The sequence below is a fragment of the Malania oleifera genome, chromosome 2 (assembly GCF_029873635.1).
Source record: "Malania oleifera isolate guangnan ecotype guangnan chromosome 2, ASM2987363v1, whole genome shotgun sequence".
Lineage (NCBI taxonomy): Eukaryota > Viridiplantae > Streptophyta > Magnoliopsida > Santalales > Ximeniaceae > Malania > Malania oleifera.
The window spans coordinates 77,046,675-77,060,066 of NC_080418.1; the positions used below are offsets into that span (position 1 = coordinate 77,046,675).

The 13,392-nt window shown below is 36.2% G+C and overlaps 1 protein-coding gene across 1 annotated transcript in view; it reads left to right on the forward strand.

Moving 5' to 3' along the window:
• LOC131149253 (uncharacterized) overlaps positions 1-13,392 on the forward strand; it is a 144,226-nt gene that overhangs the window by 101,423 nt on the left and 29,411 nt on the right. The window contains exons 13-22 of the mRNA XM_058099539.1: positions 2,124-2,225; positions 2,376-2,522; positions 3,233-3,395; positions 3,491-3,721; positions 3,807-3,961; positions 7,845-7,973; positions 8,069-8,186; positions 8,328-8,523; positions 8,704-8,815; positions 8,898-9,052. Coding sequence (XP_057955522.1) covers positions 2,124-2,225; positions 2,376-2,522; positions 3,233-3,395; positions 3,491-3,721; positions 3,807-3,961; positions 7,845-7,973; positions 8,069-8,186; positions 8,328-8,523; positions 8,704-8,815; positions 8,898-9,052 — 1,508 coding nt within the window. The remainder of the gene's footprint in view (positions 1-2,123; positions 2,226-2,375; positions 2,523-3,232; positions 3,396-3,490; positions 3,722-3,806; positions 3,962-7,844; positions 7,974-8,068; positions 8,187-8,327; positions 8,524-8,703; positions 8,816-8,897; positions 9,053-13,392) is intronic.

Genomic DNA, 13,392 nt, shown 5'->3' on the forward strand with positions numbered 1-13,392 from the left:
TGGTGGTGGTGTGATGAGAAAATCACAGGAGATTAGGGTTTTTGAAGTGCCAATAGCTGGAGATGTTTTGGCCGGCACATGGAGTGTCCTCTGTTGATCGGATGACAATGAAAATTTGAAGGTGAGGGTTTTGGGGGGGTTCTGTTTTCAATTGGATGGGTGGTATTGCAGGAAGGGGTTTGGAAGGTGGTTTTTTGAAAAATGGGACACGCCTGGAGTTTCTAAAAAAGTTCAGAAACTGCAGAACTGCTTTTCGGTTTTTAATTTTTTTTTAAAATTTTTTTAATAAACTGAAATTTCAGAGCAGAAAACTAAAAGTTTGAATCAGAGAGATAGGAGGGAGGAATAAGCATGGAATGAAGAAGAGACCAGAGAAGAAGATAGAAGAAGGGAGAAGGAGGGAAGTGGAAGAACAGAGAATCAGAATAGGAAAGAGAGTTTAGATCAGAAAACAAGGAAGGAAAGAGAACTGAGAGAACTAAGGGAATTATGGGGAGAGAAATAGAAGAAGAGGAGAAGAAGAGAAGGAGAAGAGAAAGAAGAAGAGAAAAGGAAGAAGAAGAGAAGAGGAGAAGGGTGAGGGAGAATGGGTGGACTGAAATGGAAGAATAGAGATCGATATTGGGCTCTGTTACGAAATGATGCGGGGGCAGCATCAAGGTTCTGCAGCCATGGAGAAATTAGAAGAGAGAAAGGAAGGAGAAGGGAGAACGGAGGAGCTGCCAGGGGAGAACTCTCGTTGAATTCAACAATTCAAATTTATCAACAACTAACCTAGAACATGTCTTTCACACACTATTTATAAGAAAGCCTAAACACATAAAATTACTCACATACCCCTAAAACTACGTGAATTACAAACATACCCCTACTGTACAAACAAGCCCCCAAAATACACATAATATTATACTAATTAAATTTAATACATAATAAACTGCTAATTAAACACAACAACGCCTTAACACAATTTTTCTTAATTATTCTCCAACATGGCTCTTCCCAAGATCTTGCTTCTTGTCCTACATCATATGAGTTATTTCTTGTGGTGTTGAAGAAGACAGCGGCATCCAGGATTTTTCTGGCGACTGCAGCTTTTTTGAGCAACTGCTGAACCTGCTATTGGACTTTGGTGATGCTGATGACCCTTCAACAGCAGTAGGTTGCATGGTATTATGATGTTTAGGGTTTGTTGAGGGGTATCTTCTTTGCTGTTTTTGGTTGGGTTGGGGTGGGGGGGGGGGGTTTGGTCGGGATAGAATGGGCATATCTCACTGGGAAGAAATTGTCTTTACCTTTGGGACATGGTTCGGTATTTGGCATCTCTTTGGGCTTTTAGTGCAGGCAGTTTTAAGGGTAAGGGTACATGCTTCAGAATCTTCAGCAGGATTGGAAGCCTTTATTAAATTCATTGTATTTTATTTTTATTTTCTCTCTCTTTTTTTGTACAGGATTTCTTGTCCTCTTCATTCTATATTCTTTTTGTACTAACAATATACTTTTTTTTCTATAAACAAGAGATTATTATATTTATTAGTTTATGCACATATGCACATTACAGGATGTGCCTATTATTATTATTAGATGTGGGTATTTTGGTATTTTGAAATAATATTACAGAATCTTATATTCCCTAGCATCCTGATAAGCAAACTGAACAAAAATTTTCTGTGAGATGATAAATCCTATTCTCAATGATACCAAGGAAAGTGATTCCAGGAGGGCTTTTAAGATAACCTGAGCTAAGCATCCACTTAATGGAATGTCTTTTAATAGTTTGTCTATCAAGCCATTACTGTGACTAACAAAAAATTTTGCATGCACTTGTTAATGATATAATATACTTAGCATTAAAGTTGATTATTTAATAAAACTTGGAGCTGGTCTTGATATCTTTGTTTCATAATATCTGCATGGAACATGTTACTCATTTTTCTGGTGCTCAGTTTTTTTAATGCTGTACTACAATATAGTGGATTTTTGCATTCCATTTTCTTAAATATTTTTAAATACTAATGGCAAAACACATCTGTCGTGATTCTTGTTTTAGAACCTTCTTAATTTCTATCATTCAAAGCAATGTGAACTCATTTTGTTTTTGTCTCTATCTCTTTCTCTCTCTCTAGCATTTTATGGAAGGTCATGCCAAAAATGCTCCAATTTCTCGTTTGCCTCTGATCACTGTTGTGGATACCAAGCATCATCTTAAAGATATTCCTGTTTGCCAGGTAATCCTTCGATGCTGAACTCAACAAACCTCTAATTCATAGAGACATGGGGTTATTTAAAAAATATAATTTCAATAATTGTGACTTATAAATCTCTATTTTTGTTGCTTTTGTTTGTATTTATAAGTTGTCTGTTGGATTTATTGGCAGCCATTTCATTTGGAGCTAAATTTCTTTAATAAAGAGAACCGAGTCCTTCATTATCCTGTCAGAGCCTTTTATGTGGATGGCGCGAACCTAATGGCATACAATCTCTGTTCTGGAGTGGATAGTATTTACAGGAAGCTTTATACATCGGTAATATATATTGGAAGTAATCTTCATGAGAAATTTAAAGCAGTTTGATACACTGCATATTGAAAATAATTATGATCTGTCAGTTTATAGTTTTTGAGAAATCAGAAAAGAGACTTTGTGAAATACACAGAGATTAGTGGCATAGTCAGATCCTTTCAAGTAGAAACGCAGGCAGAGGAGATGGAGGTTGCCTCCGGGTGAATCTTATCTCGTACTTCCATATATTAGAAAACTCTAAGAGAATTGAGAAGCTAATGGAAAAACAAAATTCTGTATTGATCTTTCATTATCTGAACTACAATATACAATTACAGGACAACCCTTAGGTGTTAACTTCTCCCAGGGAATGGCTATCATTGAATACAACTCTCTCAGACTTCTCTGGAATCAAAGCAGACCTGCAGAGTTAGACTGTTCAATGTAAATGAACTTTGGAACTAAAAAATATTTCCTTGGGAAATGATAAACCATGACTTGGCCAAAATATTGACACCAAGATAACAATGATTAGTAAGTTTTACTTCGACTAATAACGCAGAAGGTGGACTGACTTCTAGAGAAATATAATTGCTTTTTATCATTTCCTGCACTGCATCAGTGTCCTTTTACTAGAAATTTTGTAAGGATTTTTATTAGGCGATATTTAATGTCCGTACAAAATGCAGATATATGTTCATACTTGTGAGAGCTTATATATTCTCTGCTTTCAGATCCCAGCATATGTTGAGTACCATCCCAAGTTTATGCTTTATAGTCAAAAGCAACACCTTTTTCTAGTTGTTTATGAGTTCAATGGCATGAGAAATGAAGTGGTGCTTTATTGGGAGAATACTGATTTTCAGTCAGCTAACAGTAAAGGAAGTACAATTAAAGGTTTGTAGTTCATGTTACATGTTTATTTCTCTTAGTGTTGAACAGACTGGGGAAATAAAAAAATCCTTTTAATCCACATCTTTGTTGTTGTGTAGGTCAAGATGCAGCATTTATTGGCCCTAATGAAAATCAGTTTGCAATTCTCGATGATGATAAGACGGGGCTCGCTTTATATATTCTACCGGGAATAGCTTCCCAAGAAGTTGATGAAAAGAATGGAATGGTTGAACAAAACCTGTCTGCAGATTCTAGTGTTGGATCACTACGGGGACCACTTCAATTTATGTTTGAAACTGAAGTTGATCGTATCTTCTCTACGCCACTAGGTGCAGGAGGGCACTAATCATTCATGTTTACATATTACTGTCATCTATAATAGATCATATTGAATTTGGTCTTTTGTAATTGCAGAGTCAACTTTGATGTTTGCTTCTCATGGTTACCAAATTGGGTTGGCAAAGCTAGTTCAAGGATACCGTCTTTCCACTGCAGATGGTCATTATATATCTACAAAAACTGAAGGGAAGAAATCAATCAAACTGAAAGTAAATGAGATCGTACTTCAGGTAAAAAGTTAAAACATTATCTATCATTAGTAAGCTAGAAGCAGTACGTGTAGAAGATTAGAGAAATATTGTTTCGAATTTGCAAAATAGATAATGTAGTGTGCTGGTAAAAGTTATTTAATTGACATGAGAGGTTCTTGAAGGAGAGGGCTAGAGTAGACAGAGAATCACTTGGCTTCAAGTTGTTTGAGAGAGGATTTGATGGCACTGCAACATTATGTTGCCCTAGATCAAATTTTTTAATTTCAATTTCGATTAAAATTTCAAAGCTGCAAAAGTACAAGTTTCTTCGGTGTTGATTTCAATTTTTAAAAACTGATGGATCTTTGGGTGTTGATTGGTGGTGCTTTGTTTGTACATTTTCTGACCTGCGTGGATCTGGGGTGAACTGGTTCATTGACAGGCATATATCCTGTTTTTGTTTACATATCTAGGTGGATTTGGTCAGTCAGTTTGGTTGGGCTACTTTTTTGTTCTGGTTTTGTGTCAGTCAGGGTGGGTACCCTGGCTTGATCATTCCAGGTTGGATTGAATGGGTGGTTTTGGGTTGGTAAAAGTGGGGATCCAGCCCCTTTAATTGGCTTTTTTTGGCCCCTTTTTTGACAAAATTGCATATTTCTTAATTTCCTATACTGAAAAAATGTTAAGAGAGCCCCTGAAGCAAGTTTGTGAGGGGAAGGGGGTGGTTGCATGTGCATCCGAGAGTGGAGTGAATTGGACCAGGTATTCTTCATTTTATGGGACATTTGTGCCAGTTATTGGGAAATATGCTATACGCTTTTAAGGGAAATTTGGCCTATTTGCAACAATAGATGGAAATATGTGTCCAGGTCCAGATTAAGTTTTGTTACATACAAGGGAATTCTATTGGCCAGAATGAGACTGCTGTTGGTCATTCTTGCGAGCCCATGTAGCTGTCCCCAAATCCAATATACAAGTGGAGAGGGCGTGCATTTCAAACACAGCATATATCACAACAGATTGGGAGTGCAGCCGAGGCTTGTGCAGCAGAGGGTTTCGAAAAGGACAGGTACTGCATGTCTGGCTTTGGGCAAAGCATGCATGTGGAGAAGAAACAGATTTGTGGTACATGTACATCTCTGGTGAGAGTTGTTAGTGTGAATGGGCAACGTGAGCTTTTGTCTAGTTGTCCAAGAGCAAGGAAGAAGGGATGTTTTGAATGCTGATGAGATTTCCAGAGGTGTTCGTATCGATGATGGATGTCAGATGAAGTTTTTAGGGAAGCAGGAAGTGCAGATGGAGGTTAGAGATCAAGGTCTTAATGCTGAGAGTAAGGTCAGAAGACTTTCACTTTGGGGAGATCTCGCTGATGTCGTTAACATGGAAGTGAGCACTTGGAGACAGAAATCCAGGGCTCTATGGCTTAAAGATGGGGTTTGGAACAATTGCATTTTCCAATGAACAGAAAATGCTCACTGCAGGTTCAACACTTTTGACTACAATTGAAATTGAAAAGGAGACTTTAGTTGAAGAGGAGGATATAAAAAAAATTGCATTTGTGGTTTCTAAAAGTATATTTCCACTAAACTAGAGACTTGGAGGCCAGCAGCAGGTGGCATGACTTAGATCGTAGAGAGCTTGTTGCACACAAGGGATCTTTGCCTTTTACAGTGTACTTTACTAGCATCCTATACGTCATTTAAATCACTCCTCCTTACCCTGCATTAATTGTCTCATCCTCGGCATATAAGCAAATGCACGAACACGTATGCACACATACGAACTACTTTATGAATTAGTGCCTAATCATGAATTGAAATCCCAATTTTATCAATCAAGAATCAAATTTAATTGATTTGAATCATAAGATTCAATACAGAATTTGAAAAATTGATTTGAAATGACTTGCATATATGTACAACAAATATTAAAATGCATTGAAATTGCAACAATATGGATAAACTATGTTGATAATTGGAGTGGAACTTGCTTCTGAAGCAAGTTTTGTAGGTCTAAATTCTACCATGATCTATTTAACTCAAACATATATTGATGTAAAATGGAAAACTAGCCATATAAAAAAGATATACCATGATCTAACCACTCCACCTCTATCAAGTATAAACTAAATCTAGTTTCTATTAAACTATGTGTTATGTGACTCAAAACCAAAAATTAAGTCTAAGAGTTCAAGATACACGAAAAGAATAAGATAATGATCCATAAATAAATTTAAAAGATTGAACTCTATGTTTATGGTTTTAATTTACATGTTTAACAATATATTTTAAAAAATAAAATAAGCCGAGGAATCAGGATAAAATTAAGGAAAAAATGAACTTATGGCTATGAGTCAATAAAAAAATAAAAAATGATCTTCATTGTGTTTTATAATAAAAGTAGTGATTTTTAATGGATGGGCTTCCTTAAACAACTAAAACAAGAAAACAACAGTAACAGCAAACCAAGCCTTAAGTCCTACTCAGTGGGGTTGACTAAATGAATCCTTTTCCGCTAATGAACATCATCGCCAACAATTTCCTTTGACAATTTATGGGTATTAAACCCTTATTGTCTCATTCCAAGTTATTTTAGGTCAATCCTACCCTTTCTACTACCACTAACAGTAACTAGCTCGCTCTCCTCATTGGTGCACTATTTGGCATATGTTGCACATGCTCAAATCATTTGAGATGTCCCTCCCATATCCTATCTTCTACAAGTCAACAAGTGCTATGCCTAACCCACCGAGAGTCTGTTCATTTGTTAATTTATCTTTGTACGTTATAGTTTATACTACTCATCTACCTCAGAATTCTCATTTCAACAAACTTTTACTTTTTGAGCATGTTGTTTGTTAGGTGCCCAACATTCTAATCGATTTAGCATCACTAGTCTTATAAAACTTTCCTTTTAATTTTAAGGCTATTCTATGATTGCACAGCACATTTGAAGCACATCTCCATTTTACTCACCCTAGTTTAACTCTATGTATAACATCTTCTTTGATTTAAAAATATAAACAAAACTTATTAAGATATAAAAATTAATAAAAATCAGACCTTTAAATTTGGAGAGTGGAGAAGGCAATGTGCCAACCAAAAGCTCACCCACCTAGTCAACTTTGGTTTTCTTCTCAGGACTGGATTCCTTTTCTAATGCTGGCTTTCTTCTAATCTTAGCTGATGGGAGAGAAGAAAGGTGTAGAATGAGAAGACCAGCAGACATTTTCTTCTCTTTCGGAGGACAGAACTTATGCTAATAGCAAATATAAGACCATCGTGCAAAAAAAAAAAAAGAAAAAAGAAAAAAAGTTTAGGGGTTTTAAGTTGAGTTTTAGTAGTCAGATCTGAATCTTAAGATTCATATGATTCAATTCGATTCATAGCCTTCTGTGATTGGAACAGATTTATGCCTTCTTTGATATGAATTGTGCGATTCGAATCGAGAATCCTGTGATTATAACAGCTATGGTTCCTTCTAGGGGGTCATCTGTAGTTCATCTAATTGAAGATGTCATATGGCCTACAGACAAACCAGTAACTCAACTTCTGTATTTTCTTCTACTGATATACATAACCCCTTGGCTGTAGAGCTCCTCTTTGTCCAATTAAATTTTTATTAAACACACTCCTCCTCCCGTCTGGCGCCCTCTCCGCTCTTACACTAACAGAAAAATAAAACCACCTTCCACAATTCCTTCTTCTTGGGGACTTTTTTTTTTTGGGGGGGGGGGGGTGTTGGGGTTTCCCAATATAGGTGCTGCAATTCATCTGTTACAAAGTCTGTTAAACAGTTGTAACTTTTGTTGACCTGTAGCTAAATTATCCAATGAAGTAATTAATCATGTGAATCTCTATTGATGAAGCAATTTTTACTCTCAAAATTCAATTTCTTATGGAAGACGATATAATTTTTCCAGGTTCATTGGCAAGAAACTCTTAGAGGTTATGTTGCAGGAGTCTTGACTACTCAAAGGGTGCTTATTGTTTCAGCAGATCTAGATATATTGGCTAGCAGTACCAGAAAGTTTGATAAAGGAGTTCCTTCAATATCCTGAGACTCAATTTTGACGTGTGTGTGTGTGTATTCCTCTATGATATATTTATATGTAAATTTATGTTTGGACACTTAACTTATGTGCACTTTAGATCCCTTTTATGGGTTGGGCCTGCACTTCTCTTTTCTACTGCTACTGCAATCAGTGTTCTCGGCTGGGATGGAAGAGTTAGGACCATACTTTCTATTAATATGCCCTCGGCAGGTAAGCATCTCATGCTGATGCAGACTCTGATGTTATCTCCTTTAAATATGATGGATCTTGAGCGGGCATGCATTATCATTCTTCCTTGTTTATTGATCATTGTGAGCCATTTGGAATTTAGGATAAACTTTGGCCTTGCAGTTTTGGTAGGTGCTTTGAATGATCGTTTGTTGCTGGCGAGCCCCATGGAAATAAATCCACGGCAGAAAAAAGGGGTTGAGATAAAGAGCTGTCTTGTTGGGCTTCTTGAACCTCTCCTTATTGGTTTTGCGACAATGCAACAAAATTTTGAGCAGAAGCTTGACTTATCAGAAATACTGTACCAAATAACGTCAAGGTTATTTTACTCCTGTGTGTAATATTGCTATATTTTATGGCTGTACAGCTTCATTTTAAAAGCTTTACACCTCTGCATGCTATATATTGTTTTGGATTTTTATGTGCTTCTCAAGTTCCTTTTTGTAATATTATGATGGATCCATATGTTAAGCTGACAATGCCTATTATCCAAATGAAGGTTTGATAGCCTGCGAATTACTCCAAGGTCTCTTGACATTCTTGCTGGGGGTTCACCAGTTTGTGGAGATCTTGCTGTATCATTATCCCAAGCAGGTCCACAGTTCACTCAGGTGAATTACATATGGTGTGTTGTTTTGAATGTTTTACCCCTCACCTGTCTTTGGTTTCTGAATTTGTTTTGAACAAACTTAGGTGTTGCGGGGTATTTATGCCATCAAAGCTTGCCGCTTTTCTACTGCTTTGTCCGTTTTGAAGGACGAGTTCCTGCGTTCTAGAGATCATCCACAATGTCCTCCAACCTCTCTTTTGTTCCATCGTTTTCGGAAGTTGGGATATGCCTGTATCAAGTACGTAATTTATTGAGTCCTAATGCTTTCGACTTTTTTATGTGGTTTGTTAGAGTTCTAGTGCAATCTTTGAAAATTCTCTTGATTCATATTCTTGTGGGCTTAGTGTGGTGGGTGTGCATTTGCTTGTGCTCCATTTTTTTCATTCTTTATAAATTTTAGCATATTGTATTTTTAATCATTCAAATGTACTTGAAGGAACTTTCTCTTGAATCATTAAGGAGAACGGAATTCAAGTACATGAAGCCCGGATCGTTTACTTTACTGCATTGCTCGCATCATTTTCTTGTGACTTAGCATAATGCCTTTATGTTTTGTTTTTAATTTATTTTATATTTTATTTAATGTTAAAGTATAATTAAGGAAATAAATTATGGCCATATATCTATCTTCTTTACATGAGAATTGAAGTTTTGTACTTTTATAAATGAGACATTTATGTACCCACATCTTTCTACCAAATAATTTTCCACTAGAATTTTAATATAGGGTTCGCATATCTTCAAAGATGAAAGCTCTACTTTTCTTTTATGATGTGTTAGCAGACCTGTGAACTCTAGCTTCTCCTGCAGCCTAACCTAGCCTGATCTATTCCAAGCATATCTTGAGTTATTCCCATGGCCTTAAATTTCCATCAAATTGTCAAAATTTCCATCACCCTTGAAATCAAAATGACATTGTTTTACATAATTTCCATCAAAATTTCAATGAATCATTCATAATTTATCGAAATCTCATAATTTTAGCAAAACTTGTCGAAATTTTGACTAGAATAAGTTTCCTTGGAATTCGAATGAGAGATTAGGAGCCAGGTGAAATTTCTATTTTAATTTATTTTATTTTTTTATTAAGACGAAAAGATATTATAATGGCTTTTGAAATTATATGATTAAAATAAACTTACAACGACATTTTTTATTTAATCATTGATATCTAAATTTTCATTTTCTGTATAATAAATTTTAAATATTTTATGAATTTCATTTATATTAAATTAATATGTTTAATGCTCATTATCTTACAAATATGTTTGATACACAAATTATATTACAACTTTACACCTCATACACAACATAGATGTATATAACTTGTAATATACTAGTCCTAAAAGTTATATTAATGTCTATTAACCATTTCTAAAGTTTCATAAAAGAATTCCATGCTTTGCTACTGATTTCCATTATTTTTTCAAATTGAAATCGAAATTGACATTGAAATTGAAAGTCATGTAAAATTTTCCGTATTTTTGGAGCTTCAAAATTTGGGTTGAAATCGAAATTTAGGACCTTGATTATTTCTACCCAAGGTAGTGTTGGGTCAGTGTTTGTGCACTTTGCTTAATTTCTAGGGCAGGATTCAGCATTAAGCCTACAGGCCCGGCACAATTTGCCCAAGTCGCAGTCCTACTCTTGAGACTTTGCTTCATCTTTCTCTTTGTATAATTTATTTTCAGTTGTTTCAGGTCAATCTTTCTAGGAAGTTCCGTTACTAATCCATCTTTGATCCTCTCCATTATGATACGTGTGGGTGCATTAGAATTTTAGTGGGTTTTGGCTTATGCTGAAGGGAGGATACAAAAATCTCTAACTCTATGTTTGGAGAGATCTTGAATTTGGATTTGTATTGGATTTAAATATGATGTAATATAAAATTGTATCAAAATTTCTATTAATCCTCCTAAATCCAAATCTAAGGTTTGAAATCTGTGCTCTCAATGTGGCATAAACAAACCAGTCTTGCTTTCGCATATTGGTTGATATTATTGATGTCCAGTTAATCAGTTGGGCAGACACTGTAACAGCTCTTCAGCTTTGAAATTCAAGTGTGAAGTCAGAATGCTTGGGCTTCCTACAAAGCTAAAGCTATTTGCTACTACAGGATTTACATGTTATTAGTGGTACTATTGTGCTTTTAATGTAAATGAGGTATGTTATTGAAGATGTTGGGACTTAATTATTTAGTTGGCTCTCCACCTATCAGAAACTCTCAGTCATGGTATCAGAGCAACCATTGAAGGTATAAATCTCCTAATGAGCCCAAAACAAAACTTTAAGCGCCCAGTCCCTATGATTCTCCTTCACCCCAAGAGTACGTCTTGTGGCTAGACCAGCCAGAACCTTTGATGGACCTGCTTGATACTTCACTGACACCACGGCCAATTTGGTTTTATCTCCAGATTCCTTTTCAAGAAAAAATGAAAAACCGCAGCCTTCTTCAGAACTTGCTGATCTACTTACCCCTGAAAAATTTTTGCCACCTCATGTGCTCTTATGCACTGATCACTGGCTGACAGTTTTGATGCCACAGTTCATCACTTTAAGCTCCATTTGACCTTGTTTTTTTCCCTGATTGGGTTTGCCATGATTCAATTTGCTCTATGCTAAGCTAGCTGGATTGTTTTCATGTTATCATGTTCATGAATCCAGATTCATGATTTCTTGCTTGTTTGTGTTCGGTTTGGTAAATTAAATGCAGGTAAGAGCAGTAAGCCTCTACCCCCTCCCCTCTTATTTTTTATTTTGTTAGATTTTTGTTGGCTATGATTTTTTTTTTTTGGTAATGATTGAATTTTGAGTGTGCCATTGATGGTAAGACGTAACTGTTTGCAGTGATTTAAGGTGATGGAGATTTATTTGACAGGTCAAGGTTAGTCTGAACATCTCACCCTGAACCTCATGTTGACAATAGAAGGAGATATGGTTTCAGGAGGAAGCATTAATTGTTTCGTTACTATGAAATTCCATGGAAGCTCTGATTACTAGGATGTGTTTGCGCCTTGGTATTTATGAGTAGTTATAGGATCACGTCTAATTCATGTTTGCACTTAGCCTAACTCACATGTTTGATCTATCCTTGGATTATTTTTCATTGCAATATGAGGATAAAAATTGTTGAGATGAAGCACATTCATGAGGATACATTGTGCAAACTATAAGCACAGATGCCTGTGATATGCAAAAAGAAAAGTTTTTGAGTCTTGACCGGTTTAAAACCTGAATTTAAATCAGTCCCATAACAGATTCTAGGAAGTGCTGAGTCACCATTCTTGGGGTTGTTAGGGAAACAATGTTGGTAAAGACAGGCATGGTAGCAGTACACCTCAAAAGTGTACTCATTGTGGAGAGGAAGGTGTCACAATTGATTAACATTGAGATCCTCTTGGCAAACCTCCTTGGGTTGCTAATGCTCCAACTGCTGATTTTGCTCCCTTATCCTTTCAACACTTGGAGAATGGTGAGCTGCGTTAGTGCCCTAGGAAGAATAAAGTTTCTATATCTTTCAAGCATCTCAGTGCACATATCTTCTCGTTTCCTCTCCTATTCAGAAAGGTAAGCCTACAACTAGTTTGTCATCAAAGTAGACATTGGTTAAGATTTTGCTGCCACTAATTATTTGACTGGACAACTAATTCTCTTTTCTAAACTCCAATATATGAAAGGTTACCTTATGTTACCCTTGCAAATGAATCTACTACCATAGTTAGTGGGATAGTTCTCCATGTGATCCTAGTCCTCGTTTCGAGATACTTGTCTCCACATGATCCTAGTCCTCTCGAGTCTTCATCTTCACTAAGTGCTCCTTGTCGGTTGGATCATCTTAATTTGTTGGTGCATGTACAACACATGATTGGTGAGAACCCTCCATCGCGTAGTACTTAACTTACGTTTTGTCTCTTGATGTTGATCCTCCTATTGTTGTTTGGAAAGGCAAATGCACATTTACCCCATCCTATCTCTATCTTTGTGTCTCATGATTCTTTGACTTCTTCAATTATTGTTCTTTTACTTCTGTATCATCCATCTCTATTTTACTTGCGTGTTTCAAGCTTTATCTTGCCCTAGGTGGAGAGTTGCAATGAATGAAAAATACCTTGTATGCTACTGATACTTGGAACCTTGTTAAAGTTCATGGTGATGGTGATTGTAAGGCTACTGTTGGTCATCGTTAGGTGTACATTGTGAAGGTAAGCTCTAATATTTCTTTTGATTGATTGAAGTAGACTAGTGGCTAAAGGCTACACCTTGGAAAGAGCGACAACTCTAGAAGCCTCAAGTGTTTGTATTAGGGATGAGCCTGGCTCCGAATGCTCAACAGTCCCCAACTTGTGTCAGATGCATGTCGAAAAATAATTAATATATTCTTAGTTTTTGACATAGCTAAGACACTTGACACTTCCCAACACAGCGGTGACATCCCTGTGACACTTCTTTGAAATGTTGTGTTTTGTTGTTCTTTTTTTCCCCTATTAGCAAAACCCAAAAAAAAAAGAATTGAGAAGACCAAAGAACGAGAGTCAAGGTTATTTGACATAAAAGTAATGCGCCATGCTCATTGACCAC